General features: G+C 37.6%; 1 protein-coding gene across 1 annotated transcript in view; it reads right to left on the bottom strand.

Annotated features, from left to right (window-relative positions):
• Nucleotides 1–21751, bottom strand: part of ARHGEF38 (Rho guanine nucleotide exchange factor 38) — a 156625-nt gene that overhangs the window by 44092 nt on the left and 90782 nt on the right. The window contains exons 4-5 of the mRNA XM_027103425.1: nucleotides 11206–11353; nucleotides 4561–4578 (exon numbers count right to left, since the gene is read on the bottom strand). Coding sequence (XP_026959226.1) covers nucleotides 4561–4578; nucleotides 11206–11353 — 166 coding nt within the window. The remainder of the gene's footprint in view (nucleotides 1–4560; nucleotides 4579–11205; nucleotides 11354–21751) is intronic.

Here is a 21751-nt window from a genome sequence, read left to right as displayed (position 1 = left end):
AAGTCTAGATGATGGGAGGGGAGTTCCTAAAAGACAGTAATGCCCAGTGTCATCAGTCCAAACTCAAAAGGTCAGAAGGCTCTGGGAGAGGCTTTTACAGGGAGATGAAATTGATAGCATACAAAATTCACCTGGCTGTCTTCAAGATGACTGGCTGTGAGTTCAGCATTAATGATTAGTACAAAGAAAATTAAGGGGGGAAAAAAGGAAATAATTAACTCCCAGAAAAACAAGTAATCCATTTATTCCAGGGTTTAGCTCTGAAATTTATTCACGTATAATAATTCAAGCACTGATTATTGTTCTAATTCAAATTACAATGTAACTCCATAGGGAGAATGGTTAGATGGGATGTGTGTGTGTGTGTGTGTGTGTGTGTGTGTGTGTGTGTGTGTGTGTAGTAGAGATCAGGTAGGGAAGAGAGAGAGATTCTTGTCTTCCATAGCGGGAAGTCAATACACAACACCTAAAAAGGAAAAGCCAAATTTTTTCGGAGTCATGAAGATAAATACCAAAATAGTCAACTAAAATGTGTGAAAATATTGTGTTCGGTGAGGAGCATTTAGGGGCAGGTAGAAGAGGAGACTACTATTTTTCTTTTCTTTCTAATTAAAAGAAAATTTTTATTGGAGGATAGTTGATTTACAGTGTTGTGTTAATTTCTGCTGTACAGCAAAGTGACTCAGTTATACACATATATACATTCTTTGTTATATTATTTTCCATTATGCTTTATCCCAGAATATTGAATATAGTTCCCTGTGCTATACAGTAGACTACTGTTTTTCTTAAATCCTGTAGAACTATTTGGCTTTTTAAACAATGGGTAGATATAATTTTAACAAAAGAGAAAGTTTTTAAAGAAGGAAACATTCAAGAATATTCAAGAAAATTCTGAAAAGGAATAATACTGAGCTGACATTAGTTATACCTGATATTAAAATATAAAACTGCAAAAATGAAAGCAGTTTGATATGGGTACATATACGGGCAAATGGAAATCAAGCACAAAATAGAAAATAAGGAAATAAATACAAATATGTATGGAAATTATGTGGTAAATATGACATTCCTACTCAGTGGAAAAAAGGAACCATTCAATATCAGGTATTGTGATAATTAGCTTGTCATATAAAAAATAATAAAAATGGATTCTTTACACCAAAATAATTTCTAGATAGATCAAAGATTTAAATGTTAAAAATGAAATTATACAAGATCTTGGTGAAAACATGGGATTACGGTTTAAAAACAAACTCAGGGTTTCTAAGTGAGATACAAAATCCAAAAGCTACAATAGAAAAAAGTGATAAATCTATTTTAAAATTTAGCTCTGTAAAACTGAATGGATAAAAATGAAAACAGAAGCAACTATACACTATGTTAAAAGTCAAATGATAATCTGGAAAAATTATTCATAGTACATAAGATAGAAAAAGGATAATACACTTGCTAATTAAAGAGCCATCATCAATCTTTTAGAAAAAGATAAACATCTCGGTAAAAGTGAACAATCAATAAAAAAGATAATTCATTAGAGGTGAAATGCAAATGGTTAAACACAAGATTATTTTTAGTGATAATGAAAACAATACAACGCTACTTTTGGCCTATTACATTGCCATAAGTTGTAAGGATGCAAACATTAATTTTATCTAGTGCTAGCAAGTAGTAGATAAATGGATAACTCATATATGGTAGTGGGACTATAAATTAGTTCAACTTTTCTTAAATTATCTGGCAATAAGTATCAAAAGCCCTTTGATCTAGCAATTCCACTTTTAGAAATCCATCCAAAGAAAATAATTAAACTATTATTCAAAGATCATGTATAAGAATGAACACGTAAAGTCAATCTTTGCAAGACAGACACACTTCAAGTATCTGTAAGGGTTTGGTAAACTAAATTATGGTATATACATCAGATAGAATAGTATGCAGTCATAAAGCAATGTGGATTTATGTTTACTGACATAGAGAGATACTCATGATGTATGACAAAGAGGTAGCAAGTTGACATACAGGAAATATATAGCTGTCCTATTTTAGTCAACATGTGTCTGTGTAGAGAAAACAATTGCAGGGAAGTAAGGGACTCATGTGATGTTAAAATACTTCACTCTGGAATGTGACTACCAATTGTCTTCTGTGTCCTCATTTTGATTTTCTGTTTTCAGTGTTTCTTCAATAATTTTAAAAATACAAAACTTAAGAAAAAATAACATAACATTTTGAGATTGATTGAAACCCTGAGATCCAAAGGTGGAAATGAAACCCTGAGATCCAAAGGTGGAAATAACTGGTCAGGCAGAGAAGCATATAGAGAAGTATAAATATTGAAGATAAAACAGTGTATTTCTGGAGGTACATTTAGAATAGGTATATTTTTCTTGCTTTAGAACATGGGACTTGTATCCCATGCTTTGGGGGAGACCCTTTGGTGGAAGATTCTATGACTCTTGTCACTTTGATACTGTTTTGATGTTTTCATAAGATTATAATTCAAAGTAAACATTTTAGAAATTTTAAATGTCTTTGCCTTTCTCTGTACTTTTTAAAATGCAGATTGTGAAAAAAAGACAGTTTTCAGCTTCCATAAGTAAGACATTTTTTTGAAGCCATTTTAAAACCCACATCTCATCAATGCACTACTCTGGTTGCGACATTCTTGGCCTTAGCTACTGAAGAGCCCAACAATTACATAACATTTGACATTGCCTTTTGCTCTTTTAGGTAGCAGCGTCTGTGCCTCCTTTCCTGAATGAGAGAAACAGGAAGGAAAATAACTCATGGCAAACGTGGCTTTGACATTCATGCAGCCACACGCCATGACTCTTCTTCCTATTTTTGAGTTCTTGATGTATAGAATGGGTTAGAGGGGGGCATAAGCAGCCTGCTAACACCCACACAACAGGACTGCCGCAGAAGCCAGTGCAATTTTTTAAGCAAGCATTTCAATACAAGGTGCTGTTTGTTTCAAGTATTCTGTATGTAGGACCCTGTGCATGCTAATGTATTAAAATTTGCTCACTTTCCTTCTCTGAATCTCTCTTTCTGTCTGTCTCTGTCTCTCAATCTTTGGTTATAAAGACCTAAGCTCTAGGAAAAGAAATCTAAGTATTGGGTTGGCCACAACGTTGGTTTGGGTTTCTCCGTAGCATCGTTATGTGTAGCATACATGATATGTGTAGCATACATCGTATGTGTAGAATAGACGTGTAGCATATGAAGTTCTTCTCTCATCCCCCAGCTCTGTGAATCTCCAGTCCTAGGCACAATGCCAGGGCCACAGGCTTTATAATGAGACAGCAATCCCCCACCCCTCCAATACCATCAACTCTCATTGAAGAGAAGCCAGGAAAGCTCTGGTGTGTGAAAGGACCAAAAGGCCCTATTCTATTATACTCCTCTTCAAATTCAAATGGTCTTGAACAAATCTAATCATATCTGTTTATACTATAGGATATTTTTTTTCCTTTTGAAAGAAAAGGCTTATAAAGTGAGAGAACTGGGTGCTTGTTTGGTATGCCAAAAACTAACTTCTCAGCTTGGCTGGGGTATAAAACCTTAGTCTACAGGTCTCCTGTATGATGCCTGATTCTTCTACCTCACCCTGGAATTCTGTCTTTCCTCAAGGTTGCTCTGCACCAAAGCATGAATGGCAGATATGTACAGCTTAAATTACTATAATTTTTATTTTGTAAATTTTGTATTTCTTGTAAAGTTTCAGGAGTTTAGAAGGTACACACACACGCACACACACACACACGCACACACGCACAAGCAGACTAGGAACTCAGGACTTTAGATAGCTCCTGACCATGCTAAGGCAAACATGTGCTTTTTTAAGTCCTGGTAGATTTGACTTCATATTCAAATCAATATCATCTTTTCAATATTAGTCAGACCAGACATGCTGTTCTTCTATAAAAATGGACATCTTGCAAAGTATGTGTATGTGTGTGTTGCTTTTATAAGATAATTTCTATATTGTCCTAGTAACCAATTATTTCATCTTAATATTTCATTTTCATGCTACGTATGTGTGTGTATGATTTTTTTCTCTGTGAATCAGAGTCCAAATCAGAAGAAACAGAATATTTTACTGTAATGCATAAGGAAGCTTTTCTTTTACACATTAATCTATGTAACCTTCAAAAACATTATGGTATCAATCTGAGACTTTTTAGACTAATGTTGTCCTTAGGAAGAAATATTTTTGGACACATTAAAGTGATTCCTAAACATATGTGTGATAAGCAGTTCCCAAAGAGTTCCTGGCACCAACAAACTTGTGACTTAAGTAAATTATATCCCAAGATTCTTCTAAAAAGTTTAATAAGGTACACATAATAATAATTTAATATGTAAGATCATCTCAGACAAATTGGAAATAAATGCACCAATAATATCTAGGGTAAATGTCTTTGCAATCTTAACTTATTAAAAGTGATGAATATCAGTGTAAAAACTAAAAATTCTGATTTGCACAGAAATATCCATCAGCTTTTCCCCATGATTTTAACATTTGATATCTATTATTTAAACAAAAGTACTTACGCTTGCATGTATATTTTCCTGTAAGAAAAGGAAAAAAAAAGTAAATTCATGTAAATCGAGATATTTGAGGTAATAAGCAAACATTATATAAGTTTTAAAATTTTATTATGTAAAATAATGTAATAAGTCATTTTCATGAAGGTTTTATAGAATTAGTTTTATAATATCCCTAAAACTTTATTTTAGTATGTATCCACCATATTTGTTTCACACTTTGTATAAGGTTTAAAAACTGTTGATTCAGATTATAGTTAGTAAATTTTAGTCATTTGAAAATGGATTTAAATGTTAATCTTTGTTTATATTATGAAATAAAAATCTATTAAACATAGTAATTAGGAGAAATTGAGATAAGATTACAAAGGAAAGTGTTATTGACTTGCAGAAAACTACTATCAAGTGCTTTATAATATCTGTCTATAGTGTTTTTTATATATATAGATAGCTAGATAGATGATAAACAATTCACCTATTCAATTAGATAATTCCCGTAAAAACTTTCACTCGGCATTGCTAGCTTTTGTGGCTTCCATTTTGCTCAAGCAAAACTAAAGTCTTTCCAAGGCAACGCGATCTGCCTCTACTTCCACGTCTTCTCTACCTCATTTCCCATAGTTCAGCTACTCTCCCCATCTGTGGCAACTGCGCGCCTCCTTGCTCTTTTCAAAGCGCAGGCTCCTGCCTCGAGGTCCTTGCACTTGCCTGACTGCCCTTCCTCCAGATATCAATATGGCTCCTTCCTTATCTCCCTCAGGTCTTTGTTCAAATGCCCCTGCCCAGTGATGCTTTCCCTGACCAGCCTCTTAAACATTGTACCTGCCTCCCACTCTACTCTTGATTCTCATTCCCTGCTTTATTTCTCCCCATAACGCTTTGTCACTTTCTAATATACTATATGTTTACTTGGTTTCTTGTCTATCTCTCCGCTCCCCGATGCCAAGGAGGGCAAGGATTTATCCTTGCTTTGTTCTCCGTTGTAGCCCCAGTACCTGAAAAACGGACTGGCACACAGTAGCACAAAACGTATTTGTCAAATTAATTAATTTAACAATAAAAAAGTGGGAATCTTTCAAGTTAAATTTCAAGAATAAAGGAGATAGGAACTTCTCTCTGAAAGCCTCATGTGGCTATAGAGAAATAAAGTAATAACCTGTATTAATAAACTGATCACCTTGATCTCTGGTTTCCAGTTTTCTGGAACACAATGAATGTTTTCAATACAAAAAAAATGTCGTGATCCCATCACATCATAGTAGATGGTCTTTTCATATTCAATGATTGAGAAAAAATTCAATAACTACCTATGCTGAATTTCATAAATTTTCATGGGCTTAATTAAAAAAAATTAATCCCAGTACTTTATATATGTGGAAAACAATGGTATACATATATGTATAGCAAGTATCCCTTCGCTCTCCAGACAGTGTATGAATGGATCCCTAGACATCTTGAAATAACTAGGTTTTGTTGAATCCAAGACCTCCCAGTTGGGAATCCAACAGAGGATTATAAATTTTTAAAAATCAGGTGCTACAATTTCAAACAATTATTAACTCTTGTTTGAAGAACTCTTCTATCTCAATGAAAGAAAGTACACCACCACTACCCTCCTGCCCAGTATTTCTTTCCATTCATTTTCTTTAAGCTCACATTCTTTCCCCAATTTCTATCCCCTTCTATTAAGGAATTTCCTTTTCTTATTTTGCTCTGCAAGTCATAGATCAGAAAATTTGGGATGGAAGTTGAATAAAAATAAGAATGCAGTTTTCTATGAAAACAAACAAGTGAAAGATGCAATCACTTTGGAACCAAAACACATACTTTGAAGTTGAAAGAAAAGATTGTTCTTCTAACTCCTAGAGAAGACTATGGAAAATTTTTTTTTTCTATTCCATTTACTTCAACCAAATAAAACCTCCATATTATAACATATATTAAACACTGTGTTTAATGTAAATATAACATTTTATGAAAAGGAACCTGAGGTTTTCCAACAGTGGAATAGTGGCATTATGTTATAACATCTCCTTTTTATTTGCTTATCATTTTAAAAAATCTCCCTTTTAGGCTAAAACTTTCCAGAAGTTAACCCCAGCCAAGGACATTTCAGGAAGGACAAAGTTAACTTGGGTCCATTTACCCCTTTGGGGGGTAAAGTAATAATATATCCACCACCCCACCTTACACCCTCGTGGGGTCATTATAATTTGACTCAAAGTTAACAATAGTTTTTTCATGACTATTCCGTTAAGGATTATCGTCTTTGTTCAAACATGATGTCATGTAATAAAGAACTGAAAGAGTTTCCAAAAGTGATTTTAATTTTTACTTGGAACACCCCACTAGAATAATATTAAGAAATATAAACTGTGGTGGACAAATTGAAATCTATTCCTTTGATGTCATGTTGCATGAGCTTTTAGCTTCCCTGAATGGAAAAGCTATAGCGGTAATATAAGCAGCCAAAGCACCCAGATGACTAGAAGTTAGAAGTTTTCCTCCTGAGGATGGTGGCCTCAGTTAGGAAGAAGAAAAATGTAGATAGATTTATAACAGCTAGACATGAAGTTAGAAATGCATCTTCCGGTTACCTACCAAAAAACTTGGAAAAGCCTCTTCATTCTTTTTCTATTACAAATAAACAAATCTTTAGGGCCTCTGAAAGGCATCAGGGATTTGGTGGTATTTATAACTAGGAAAACAGATAAAGGAGGCTGCAGACAGACTATTCTAATTATAGCTACACTTGCATTCACAGCTATTCTATTTTTCACTTTCCTCATGCAGAGCAGAAACCTTAAATAACCCCAAAGAGGCTAAGTAACTAGGCATTTAGCAAATAATTTCCATAAGTTTAGAAACTGTATTAAATCAGTATTTCATGTAATCTTACAGGTCACTAATGTGACGCTGTAAATACTCCTTGTTGAATAAATAAAGAACTTGCAGACTTCCAATTTATAAGCTGTAGATGCAGATGTGGGATTGTGCTTCTAGATTGTTTTAGTCTTTTCTTTCTTAAGGTTTCTAAACCCTGAAATTACTGCTTAGATTGTATCTATAGTCATGAAAACAGCCTGTGTGCTTCAGGGAAAGCAGTGAGTGGGTACCATGGGCGTGATTTCTCCTTCTAAAGTAGATCTTCACTGGAGTGTGTGTCCATGATCACCCAAGGGTGTTTGTTAAAGCGCAGATTCATGGAGTGGACCCCCAGCGATCCTAATTTTTTTTGGTCTGGAGCAGAGCATAGGCAGTTGCACTTTTATTACACATCCCTGGTGGGTCCAAAGTAGGGAAACTCACACACAAAGAAACATTGCCCAAACGTTTCAAAGGGATTCAAAATTATTTTCTGGATACCAATATTATTTGCTCTTTTGAAAGATAATGGGCTTCAAAGAATAGCCAAATGTTATGAGCTCAAGTCTCTTGGTTACAGAACCAGGAAATCTCTCTACTCTCCTTTTGGAAGTTAGTCTTGAACCTCACCGTGACAGCTTCTGGTGTGTTATTTAAATTAACTCTTGTATTATTATTAAGCTTTCCAGATGGTTTTGTTTATCTACCAACTAGAAGGTATGTTCCCAGGAGGCAAGAACTATGTTTATATATTTGGAAAAAAAAGATATTTTCAACATTATCTAGTACCTATAATAAATATTTATTAGGCCCTCAATAAACATTTTAATTTTGGATAAAATGCAACTTCTGTTGCTTTAAAATCTGCTTTACCGTCTGAGGCACGGAGCCACCTTCTTCATGGGTACTGCTTCAAATCCAGTTGTTCCAATACCCCACAGCAGGGTAGAAAATGGAGGCCACACCTAATATTCATTAGAAATTGGCAACTGTGCTTGGGCTCTGTTATTTAGCCACAAGGAAAAGGCAGAGCCCCAGTAATAGCTTTGACTGATTACTTGGCAAGGGAAACCAAGCCCTTGGGGTGTTCCAGACGCTCTTTGGCCTATAAACCTGTTTGAAAACCTGTTTCTCAGAATTTAAAGCTTAACTCAGTTGAGATCAGTATCATAGGAATGTCAATAATTCTCCTGCTTTCAGTTATCAGGCAGACCAGTACAATTCATCATTAACTTTATTTTCATGGAAAGGCAACTTTGGGAAAAATAGCTCTAATTTAAACTATTTTATTTTGACTTTCTTTCCCTTAAGAAATAGTCCTGCCAGTATTACTTCCTTTGGATTTTGTGTTTTCCTAAACCTTAGCACCTTCCAATGCCTGAAATGATTCCCTAATAGCAGAACAGGGCAGGATATACAATATTTGGGACACCACCAGGACAAGAATTTAAGGCTTTCAGAAAAAGATCAAATAAGCCTTTGGGTCTGAAAGTAATTTTCAGTAATTGGGATTTTATGAAGTTTCCAAATTCCTTCTGCTTTAGCTGTTGTAGCGGGGTATGGTACTGAGCTACACTGCCTGATGGAATATTCTGGCACGGTTAATTTCTTTCTCTTAGGAGTCAACAGCTTAATGAATAATAAACTATTGTTCGTCTCCCTCTGAACAGACAGCTCCACTTCTGGGCAGCTGTCAGAAGCATTTGCCCAAATAAATTAACTACATCCTCTCCCTGTGTGGACCTCTAGACCTGGGGCTGGGGTTAGAGTGATGATTCAAGGTTCTACTTGTTCACTTGCTATAAGATTTCTCTCTTTTATTTCTGGAAACTGAAGAAGGAAAATGGCTCAAGATAGACATTAATTAGATTAGATCTTGCCACTAGTTTAAGGTAGGAAAGGTGTTCATTCACACCCAGGATAACACTATTATTTCTTCCTTGGATAAAGCACCTGTAAATTTAGAAGATGTTGCTTCTAATATATGAAACTTTATGGTTTATCTAAATTGATTTGTTAACATTGAACTAAACAGCAATAATGGAGAAATAGTGAACTGGAACTACTCATCACATATTATCTTTAAGAATCACCTGATCATATTGAGCTGCTTGTGCACACGGTTTAAGTATGATTTATTTTTGTATTTTCAGGACCCAGATCTATGCTCATTACAGCACAGGTGCTAAATAAATGCTTGCGATTTAGTGACTTGAAATTGTTACTTTTCCGCAGCATGAAAATGGTTAAAGAACTGCAATAACTTAATGGCCAGTAGAGGGCGATAAAGTTAATTTAAAGAAATTTGTAGGGTCCAGTTTAAACCCATCTTCAGTCCCAGTTCTAGCCTGGAAAGGCTTTTCTCCAGAGTAGTCTCATTTAGCCTCCTGATTTCACTTTAATTCAGTTGTACCACATTAGACCCCCCTTTCTGCCCACCCCCCCCACAATAGAGTATCTAACGGGGAGGATCAGACTGGTTGGTGTGTGTTGATTTATACACCATAGCTCTCTCTGCTTGGTTAATTCTTAGCTTAATCAAGACCATTTGACAATGGATAACCTTTAGAGGTGAAATACCACAATAGAACCACTGGGTAAGATGTGGAGTAGAGAGGACATTTTGGCTTTAAGCTTCATTCGGTAGAAAACTGGAGATACAGTAAGATACTAATTCCATTTAAAAGAACTGAAATACATGTTCATATTTATGTGTATAAATAAGATCAGAAAAAAATGCAAACTATGGTTTTTAATTCATGGTTAGAAAGGAATTAATACATGGAATAGTAAGGGTTTTTATATTATTCATGCTTTCTTATATTTTTTTTCAGATTTTTTTTTTTTTTTTTGGCCGTACACACAGCTTGTGGGATCTCAGTTCTCCGACCAGGGATTGAACCCAGGCCACAGGGCTGAAAGCCCGGAACCCTAACCAGTAGGCCACCAGGGAACTCCCTTTTTCAGATTTTTATAGTGAATAGATATTTCTCCCAGATTAAAAACAATTACATTAGGTAGCACTTCCCACCAACAATTTAGAGATGAGGAAGGAAGACATGACTAACTTTCCTGAAACTAACTTTAACAGGGCCTGACGTGGCTTTGCCAATCTCTCCTCCTTCCCCACAGCGAGTTTGGGGGATGGCAAGGGCCATTCAGAGGGTCATGGGACATCCCACTAACTTCATTATTCCACGTGCTCCTGTGACCATGGTGACACAGGCTGTTTCACATATTACTTGACCTAGGTGGGAGCAGGCAAGTAACAACAGCTTTAAGAGGGGCTTTTCTTCTACATTTCATTTTTTGATATTGCATTTTTCTATCTCTACAGAGCCCCGTATCTTTCCCATGTTATTTTTAGTCATCCTTGCAGGGAAAAAAACCAAGTCAATCAGGGTTTCTGGCATGTCAGCTTTTCATGAAGAGAACACAAAGTAGAGCTCCCAGCAAGCCTCATAAAACATAGGATTTATGGGAGACCTTTCATCTACATCCAGTTAAAATGTTCCCTGCTAGGTGACTGAGAGTGCATGGAAATCATTTGAAAGGCCTTACTTTTTTTTTTTTTTTTTTTTGCTGTACGCAGGCCTCTCACTGTTGTGGCCTCTCCAGTTGCGGAGCACAGGCTCCGGACGCGTAGGCTCAGCGGCCATGGCTCATGGGCCCAGCCGCTCTGCGGCATGTGGGATCTTCCCGGACCGGGGCACGAACCCGTGTCCCCTGCAACGGCAGGCGGACTCTCAACCACTGCACCCCCAGGGAAGCCCGAAAAGGCCTTACTTTAAGGACTGAATACAGAGGCTCAAATGTTGCTTCAGCTCCTCCTCCTTTTCATAGGACTCCAGTACACTGTGCGCTTCATCGTGGTGATAGCAGTAGATTTTATAAATATCTTCCAGTGGCCCTTTAATCTTCAAGAATACTTTTCCTGATAAATGCAAAACAAAGGCAAGATGACATCAAGTCAGACCAAACTTGCACTTCACATATTTATTTTGTGACAACATTGATTAGTGTTAAAAAGTTGAATGAGCCCCATTTTATACCTAGATTGTTGAGGGGGGACAACAACCTAGTGGATGATGCTGAGGGACCTTCTTTCCTCCCTTTTCTTCCTTTTTTTCTTTCCACCCTCCTCCTTCCCTTCTCCCTTTTTCATTCCTTCCCTCCTGTCTTTTATAAAACAAAGGATAATGAGCTTAATGGAGGTGGGCAAGAAAAGAAAGCTGGTTTTCTTAGATTATGCCCTTGGTTAGTGTGCAGGGTTCTGGAGTAAACAAAGATAAACAAAGAAAAACAAAGGGCATTGCTCACTACCTGGTTCTATGCGGGTAAGTCATCACCCACTGCAATTGCCCACCCTGAGAGGAATTCAGGATGAAAAACAGGATGAGGCACTCGTCGCTTTGGATAAACAGACCCTCAGATGGTTGGGTGTATATCTCAGGAAGCCTTTCAATCACCCCAGATTCTTACATCTTCCCATACAGAGAAAAGCACTAAAATCATTAACTTGGGATATCTGTTCTTTGTGACTAGCAGTAATCTTTCAGCAAGATGTATGTTTGATTGCGTGTATTTCCTAGTCCAAAAAGTCATATATAAACTGGCTTCTCCTCCACCTCTTTGGAGTCGTTTCCTCAGAGCCACTGAGAGGTCGTCTCCTTATAGCCCTCAGTAAGTCCCTGAATAAAACTTAAACTCACAAATCTTACACTGTGGGTTTTTCTTTGATACCAGTTAAAGGCTATACTTTAGAATCAGTCTGTCTGGGTTCAGGTCAGGCTGTGCTACAGACTTGGACAGATTATGACTTGGACAAGTTAGTTTTTGCTCTCTGAACCTGTTTCCTCATCTATAAAATGTGGACAGTAATAGATCCAATTGCACAGCGTCATTATAATATTAAAGAGGTAGGGTATGTAAAGTTCAGATTATAGTACATACGTAGTAAATGCTCAAAATGGAGCAGTTATTGTCAAGTTGTTAGAGGCATGAAGAATGAAATTGTGGGTTCTAGGTAAATTATTTTTCGCTATTTATTTTACTAACATTTCCTGAGTTAGTCTGAAAGGCAAGCAGTGGATTTGAGGGAAATAAAATATTTTCTTTTATGTGATAATAGAAAGAACTGGTCATTATTCCTTTTAAAAATCAATTGCATAATACTATGAACCAGTGTTATGACCGTTCATAAAGCAACCTGGGCTAATTATGTCCAGGTATTTAAGGAATCCTTTTTGATATATGATAAAATTGGGTCTATAACTGATGACTCAAGTACATATTGGAGAATAGTTTGATTTAATCACCACTTCATCACATAAAAATGCATCCACTATCCAACCCAGAACGTGTTAAGATGGTTTGGGAGACACAGAAGAAATATGTGATAGATCTGCTCCCAAAAACATTGCCAGTTTGGGGTTGATAATGATTTGGGACTGAACTGATTGCAAGTGATAATGGACCTGCTAATCTGGGTCTATTATAGTAACAAGTCATTCTTCCTACAGATATAGAAGTGTACTTTATATTTTCAACAAGTTTTGCATACATTAACTGCTTAACTCCTTATACATATGAGGAGATAAAAGGTTATTTATCCATATTAAATAAGGATGGACAAATCTGACTTTAAAACAAAGAAATGATTTTTCCAAAGTCCTGTCAGGAGATGGAGAGCCAGGATTAGAGGCCATATTCTCCTCATTTTTCCCTTAGATTTTAGCCCTCCCCACATCAGAGTTCTGCTGGACCCTGGACACAGTGATGCAGTTGCCTGGAACACTGGACTCAGAATCAGAAATCACTGTCATTTAGGATTTGTGAAGTAACTTCGGGAATGACTTTTTTTTTTTTTTTAGGAGTTGTAATAAATTTGGAGATCTTTAAAGGCAGAAATTATATTTTAATTTGGCTTTCAATGAGTGATCTTTTTGCGGTACGTGGGCCTCTCACCATTGTGGCCTCTCCCGCCGCGGAGCACGGGCTCCGGACGCGCAGGCTCAGCGGCCATGGCTCACGGGCCCAGCCGCTCCGCAGCATGTGGCATCTTCCTGGACCGGGGCACGAACCCGCGCCCCCTGCCTCGGCAGTCGGACTCCCAACCTCTGCGCCACCAGGGAAGCCCCGGGAATGACTTTTAAAAAAATTTCTTTGAGCCTCAAATCTCTCATTTGTAAAATGGAAGTAATAGTTACATTTGAGATGAATTTGAGAATTAAATGAAATGTGGACGTTGAATCTCCTGGCACTGACAAGTTCCTCTATAAATGTCACTTACTTTCTAATGCTGCTCTACTATCTCCAGAATTGTAACACTAGTACTTTTATTTTTTCTTTTCTTTTGCTGTACGTGGGCCTCTCACTGTTGTGGCCTCTCCCGTTGCGGAGCACAGGCTCCGGACACGCAGGCCCAGCGGCCATGGCTCACGGGCACAGCCGCTCCGTGGCATGTGGGATCCTCCCGGACCAGGGAACGAACCCGCGTCCCCTGCACCGGCAGGCGGACTCCCAACCACTGCGCCACCAGGGAAGCCCCTAATTTTTCATTTTTTAAAATTTATTTTTAAAGATTTTTTTTTTATGTGGACCATTTTTAAAGTTTTTATTGAATTTGTTGCAATATTGCTTCTGTTTGGCTTTTCAGCCACAAGGCATGTGGGATCCTAGCTCCCCGACAAGGGATTGAACCCACAACCCCACATTGGAAGGCGAAGTCTTAACCACTGGACTGCCAGGGAAGCCCCATTAAATTTTTATTGGAGTATAGTTGATTTACAGTGTTGTGTAATTTTCAGGTGTACAGCTAAGTGAATCAGTTATATATATATATATATATATATATATCCATCCATTATTTTTCAGATTCTTTTCCCATATAGGTTATTACAGAATATTGAGTATAGTTCCCTGTGTTATACAGTAGGTCCTTGTTAGTCATCTATTTTATATATAGCAGTGTGTATGTGTTAATCCCAATCTCCTAATTTATCACTTCCCCCCACATTTCCCTTTGGTAACCATAAATTTCATTTCGCCATCTGTGAGTCTGTTTCTGTTTTGTAAGTAAGTTCATTAGTATCATTTTTTATTAGATTCCACATATAAGTGATATCATATGATATTTGCCTTTCTCTGTCTGACTTACTTCATTTAGTATGATAATCTCTAGGTCTATCCATGTTGCTGCAAATGGCATTATTTCATTCTTTTTTAAGGCTGAATAATATTCCTTTGTATATATGTACCACATCTTCTTTATCCATTCATACATTGATGGACATTTGGGTTGTTTCCATGTCTTGGCTATTGTAAGTAGTGCCACAGTGAACATTGTATCTTTTCTAATTATAGTTTTCTCTGGATATATCCCCAGGAGTGGGATTGCTAGAGCATATGGTAGTTCTATATTTAGTTTTTTAAGAAATCGTCATACTGTTCTCCATAGTGGCTGCACCAATTTACATTTCCACCAGTAGTGTACGAGAGTCCCCTTTTCTCCACACCCTCTCCAGCATTTACTGTTTGTAGACTTTTTGATGATGGCCATCCTGACCAGTGTGAGGTGATACCTCACTGTAGTTTTGATTTGCATTTCTCTAATAATTAGTGAAGTTGAGCATCTTTCATGTGCTTTTTGTCCATCTGTCTTCTTTGGAGAAATGTCTACTTACATCTTCTGCCCATTTTTTGATTGGGTTGTTTGTTTTTATGATATTGAACTCCCTGAGCTGTTTGTATATTTTGGAGATTAATCCCTTGTCAGTTGCTTCATTTGCAAATATTTTCTCCCATTCTGTGGGTTGTCTTTTTTGTTTATGGTTTCCTTTGCTGTGCAAAATCTTTTCAGTTAAATTAGGTTCCATTTGTTTATTTTTGTTTTTATTTTCATTAAAACACTGGTATTGGGCTTCCCTGGTGGCGCAGTGGTTGAGAGTCCGCCTGCCAATGCGGGGGACGTGGGTTCATGCCCCGATCCGGGAGGATCCCACGTGCCGCGGAGCGGCTGGTCCCGTGAGCCATGGCCGCTGGGCCTGCGTGTCCGGAGCCTGTGCTCCACAACGGGAGAGGCCATGGCAGTGAGAGGCCCGCGTACTGCAAAAAAACCAACCAAACAAAAAAAACACTAGTATTTTTAAAGTATTACATTATTTTTTAATTTCCATCCAGCCAATAAAAGATGTTTCTTTCCTTTCATTTATGGGATTTCTCTGTGATTAAAGTTAGACTCTGTGTGTGTGTGTGTGTGTGTGTGTGTGTGTGTGTGTGTTTTGCTTGGTTGGTTTTTGTTTTAGTGCTTTTTTGGACTTGTAAGGAAACGCAGTGACTGTGAAAAATTTTGGAACTGAAGGGATAAGGGATTCTTGTTAGGTTCCTGGAATTTTACTGAATTGATCCTTCTGCCAGTGGAGGTCTTACAGATTCACTCTTCACGACAGTTAGCAACACAAATAGTAAGAAGGAGAGTAGTTACAAGAGGAGAAAATAAAATAGGACAGCGGCTAAATTTAGGGTTGGGCGTAACAGGAGGTGAGCCTCCCAGTCACAGAGGCAGGTAGCAAACAGGAGCGAGGGCTTTGGCTGGGCAAGGGAGTCAAGGCTCAGATGAGCTCAGCAGCATGTCAGGAAGAGAGGATCTGAATACCCCGCAGCCCAACATGGGATGAAATTGTAAATATGTGTGTTCACTACAAAGCAGCTCAGAGTAGAGACAAAGGATGAAAGAAGTCTGGACAACCTCATAAATCCACAGTAGGATCAAGTCAGATAGTCAAAACACAAAGGACAAAGGCATTTATTTTGCATACAATGAAAACATTAATTGTAAATTCCCTTATATTTTCTTTAACAGAAGTGGTCTAGTTTGAAAGAATTTATAGCTCTCTCCTGAACCACAGAGTTGAATTTTTTACTCTTTTCCAAGTAAAATTCTGTTGGGCCTCTAATAACAATGATTAAAGTTAAAAGATATTTAAGCACTCTAATTGAAAGTCATTTATTCACCCAGAGGCCAAGTATAATACTGGGGGGCAGAATATTTGATTCCCCTCCCAGCCCTACCAATGTATGCTGCTTCATAATAGTGCAGATGAAGTGATATGTCTTGCAGCAAAAAAAAAAAAAAAAAAATTATTCTGTTTCCACGGTAACGTAACTCTCGGCTACATTTCTTCAGTGGTGAAGGACAACTGTTCTGTCTACTGTATGTGGGTTTGAAAGAATGATTAGGATTGGAGAAGGGACTGAGCCAAGACCAGCTAAGGTAATTTCCCTTCTGGCTGCCTGTCACAAGATCACCAGAATCCTCTGAAATAAATCTAACTATCGTGTGCTTCTTTTTCAAAATTCTACAACCCAAGACTTTCTGCATTGGCTTCCCCCCAGGATAACTGCCATACAAAAGGAGGGGGAAAAAAGTGCACCTTTTCAAATGCCCTCAGTTACCTCCTTTAAAAACAGCTTCCAGGGATATTGAACACCTTTTATGTCCTGGCATCTAATGTAAACTGTCACTAATATAAACATATATGTGTTCCTCTTCTTGGCCCACCTCTACTTTACTTGCAGACCCTCATGTCCATCCCCAAGGTGTACCATACCAAGTGATAGGCTTCTATATTATTCTGACCCAACTACAAGATGAACTTCCCCTACAGGTAAGTAAGCCAGAGTGAAACCAACAATATCCAAGAGATCTCCCTGCAGTAGGCCTTGTTTAGGAAAATGGCATAAAAGGGAGTGAAGTAATTATAGTCTTTATTTAGTTCAGCCTTATTTGATAACTATTTAATGAGTGACTATTATGCACTGAGTACTTTGGTAAGTACTGCAGACACAAAGAACCAACACTTCCCTCAGGTGACTTATGGAGGCCAGTAAGGGAGAGAGAAGAGTAAATTCTCATTTCCCATGCTATGTGAAAAGTATGACAGTAGCTATAGAACACAGAGGGTGATCCATTCTGCTCTTGAGAAACTTTGAGCTCTTTCCATAACAGTCTGCCCTTGAAATAGGAGTTATGAGTGAGTGCAAAAGTACAGAGATGCATGGAGGGAGCAGGTTCTGCTCAAAAACTGCAAGTGGTCTCCGATGGCTGCTGGTGCCACACCTGGGGGGAGGTTTCAGAAGAGGCTATTATAGGTGAGTAGGGGCCAGATCATGAAAGACCTTGTGTATAATTAAGAAGCTGGAACTTTAGCCTGAAGGTGATGGAGAAGCGCTGATGGATTTTAGGCAGCAGATTAATATGATTAGATTGTATTTTAGAAAGTTTACTCTGGGGTTAATCATATGAACGATGGAATTTGGGGGAGGAGTTAGGGAGACTGGAAAAGAGAAACCAGTTGAAAGGCTTCTATAATAATGTAAGAAATAAATAATGAGGGCTAAAACAGAAAGTTACAGCAGTCGAGAGAGTACTCTAAAATCAACTGCCTGGTTTCAGATTCTGGTTTTATCGTTTGCTGTTGTGACATTTGGGAAAATTACCTGATTTCTCTTTTCCTTAATTTCTTCATCCAAAATATGGAATAATCATAATGGTAGGGTTGTTTGCAGATTAAATGAGTTAAAATATGTAATGTAGTTATGTCAGAAGGTGGCATGTGCAAATTCTCATTAGATGTTAGTTTTAACCACTAAAGCAAAAGCAGGGAGGATGGAGAAGAGAGAAAAAAAAAAATAAGGACATTGAACATGTGAAAGATGAAGAGGATAACTCCAGGTATATCTCAGGAATTCAGCTTCAGTAAACATGTGGATAGACAATGAGGACAAAATAGAGTGTTTTAGTGGGAAGACAAAGAGTTTAATTTTAGATGTACTGAGTTTGTCACCCATAGTATATTCGAGTGGAGGGCCCTTCATGAAATTGGATATATGAGTCTGGGATTCAGGAAAAAAAAAAAGATCTGGAAGAGAGATGTAGGTATGTAAAACCTGAGTAGTAGAAACCATGAATTTGATATGGTCATGCAAGAAAGTCCATGGAGTGAGAAGAGAAGAGGGCATGAGGACCAAACGCTGGGAATACTAACACTCAGGGGAGCCTAGCAGAAAAAGAGTCTGCAGAAAAGTTTGAGAAGTTACAGCCAGAGAGAAAGGAGAAAAAACTAGGGTGGGTGTCAGCAAAGCCAAGGATAAAATAGTGAGAAATACTGCAGAGAGAGTGAACAAGTTTGTGAGTGACAGAGCCTGTTATTGTCCCCCAGTATCAGTACTCCCCCTTTTCTATAACGATGAATTTTGGGCTGCCCCAAATAAAAACTACATTTCCCAGCCTCCCTTGTAATAGTAGTGGCCATGCAATTAAAGTCCACCAATGGGATATATGGAGAAGTGTCCTATGACGATATCCAGGAAATTTCTTTATGACGTAGCTAGCTCATCCTTTACCCCTTCTTCTCCATACTTTCCTTTGTTCTGCTACCTGGAACTTGAATACTACCTTGTCCATGAAGGTAAGGCTGAGTGGAGCTGTGAGCCAGAAGAAGCTTATATCCCAGAGAACTTTGTGGAGCAGAGTTGCCATTCAGGCCTAAAATACATGCCTTTATTTACTTTTTTATTTTTTAAATGCCGAATCTATTTATTGAAAACCACAACAATAGAACAGAATAATTTCTAGCTAAAGGAAAGGGAAAAAAGCAAAGATGCCTGTTCTTAAGTATTAAATCTTATCTTCATGAGTTATTTATGTTGGTTTGCTTGTTTTTTAAAAATTTTATTGAAGTATAGTTGATTTACAATTTTGTTTAATTTCTGTTGTACAGAAAAGTGACTCAGTTATACATATATATTCTTTTTCATATTTTTTTCTTTATGGTTTATCACAGGATATTGAATATAGTTCCCTGTGCTATACAGTAGGACATCCTGTATATAATAGTTTGCATTTGCTAATCCCAAAGCCTTTAGACTTTTACATAATAGAGAAATAAATATCTATATTATTTAAGGTAGTAAAGTTTTGTTTTGTCTCCTGTTTATCCCAGCTGAACTTTATTCTAATCAATAGTTTTTCTCTTCTCCTGTAAAAAAAAAAAAAAAAAAAAAAAATATATATATATATATATATATATATATATATATATTTGAGAGATACCAGTTGAAGGCCCTCCTCTTTACCATAAAATTTTATTCAAAAATTCTATAAAAATATTAAATGAACTGTTGCATATGAAGAGTATTACGAACTGAATGTTTGTTTCCCCCATAAAATTCATATGTTGAAGCTTTAACCCCAAATGTGATGGTATTTGGAGGTGGAGACTCTGGGAGGTAATTAGGTATATATGGGGTCATGGAAGGGGGACCCTATGATGGGATTAGTGCCGTTTTAAGAAGAGGGAGCTTTCTGTATCTGCCATATGAGGATACAGTGAGAAGGCAACTAGCAAGAGAGCTCTCATCAGGAAACACATCTGCTGCCATCTTGATCTTGGACTTCCAGACTCCAGAACTGTAAGAAATAAATGTCTGTTGTCTATAAGCTACTCAGTCTTTGGTAATTTTTAATGGCAGTCCAAACTGACTAAGACAAAGGGTTTAAAGTAAGAAGTTACTTGTTTTAGCAAGAAAAAGTATGTAATAAATTCAACTCTAAAAACCAACTACAATGATGGTAAAAGAGAATTTTAGTTAAAATCTTAAGCAGTCAAAAGGTACAAACTTCCAGTTATAAATAAGCACTAGGGATGTAATGTACAACATGATAAATATGATTAACACTGTTGTATGTTATATATAAAAGTTGTTAAGAAAGTCCTGTCAGGAATAAAGACACAGACATAGAGAACGGACTTGAGGACACGAGGAAGGGGGAAGGGTAAGGTGGGATGAAGTGAGAGAGTGGCATGGACATATATACACTACCAAATGTAAAACAGATAGCTAGTGGAAAGCAGCCACATAGCACAGGGAGATCAACTCTGTGCTTTGTGACCACCTAGAGGGGTGGGATAGGGAGGGTGGGAGGGAGACTCAAGAGGGAGGAGATATGGGGATATATGTATATGTATAGCTGATTCACTTTGTTATACAGCAGAAACTAACACACCATTGTAAAGTAATTATACGCCAATAAAGATGTTAAAGAAAAAAGTCCTGAGTTCTCATCACAAGGAAAAATTTTTTTCTATTTCTTTAATTTTATATTTATATAAGATGATGGATGTTCTCTAAACCTATTGTGATACTTCACAATGTATGTAAATCAAATCAGTATGCAGTACACCTTAAACTTATACTGTGCTATATGCCAATTATGTCTCAATAAAACTGGAAGAAAATATTCTCAAGCATCAATTATGATCTAAGATCTATCCCAAAGAAACTTCTGTAGTTCTAAGTAAAACTTGATTGTCAAGACAGAGCATTCAGAACACAGAGAAGGGGGTGGGATGACTCTGAGGACAGAGGGTAGGTATGACCCACTCCCGGGAAAGAGGGTCTGAGATCTGGGCAGTGAGCCTCTGGCTGTCACCTCCCTGAGTGAGGGAATATGCCATCCCCAAGTGAAAGAGCTTTCCTGGCAGCTTTCACCCAGACTGACTAGGAGAGCTCCCCATGGTCTGCCTCTCCTCCTTGGATGGGAGCCCAGCCTTCTTGGATGGGACTAAACAAGGCAGCAGCTCAGCCAGCCAAAATGCCAGATCATGTACATGTTTTCTTCCTTTCATTCTTAGCCTCCTTCTGTTCTCCAGGGGAGGGCAACATGAGGAGGGATGTGAGAAGAAAGAGGTTGGAAGAGTAAATGCTGCTTACAGAAGCCATATCCTTTGCCTTTAGTCTCACTTAGTTCCTGCCTCACTTGGGGATAACACTGGCTACTAAGGGGTACTCAAGGGACCCTGGTTAAGGTTATGAAATTCAAACCGAACCCAGGTGCCAAGTGGAACATGCTGCCATGGGATTAAAACAAGCATGTCTCCTGAGTATCAATTTTATGAAGATATTTGAAGAAAAATTATTTTCATGTGAAAAAATAGAATGGAAAATTTATGTGAATTCTTAAGACAAAACAAGACTCCAAATTATTTCATGCCTGTGGCTGGGGCTTTGGGTCACAACTCCACGTTCCCTGAGGCTCATGATATTTCTCTTTTGGCTTCAGGAATCTTTCGGTAAAAAATTTTCAGACGTACTGCAGTAAGATAAATTCAGAAAAATGTGTTCATTGGATTTGACATTTCTGAGGTCTCTGATGACATGCTAACAGCAATTTCAGAGAAGTGGTTTTAGGAGGGAATGGTATGAGACCAATAAGGGTAGCTCGACCATGAAAAAAAAAGAGAGAGAGAGAAAGGAAGGGAGCCAAAGT

Source organism: Aethalodelphis obliquidens, unplaced genomic scaffold, assembly GCF_003676395.1.
Source record: "Aethalodelphis obliquidens isolate GAN/ISIS:26980383/991018 unplaced genomic scaffold, ASM367639v1 scaffold6, whole genome shotgun sequence".
Classification (NCBI taxonomy): domain Eukaryota; kingdom Metazoa; phylum Chordata; class Mammalia; order Artiodactyla; family Delphinidae; genus Aethalodelphis; species Aethalodelphis obliquidens.
This window is presented reverse-complemented; position numbering and strand designations above follow the sequence as displayed.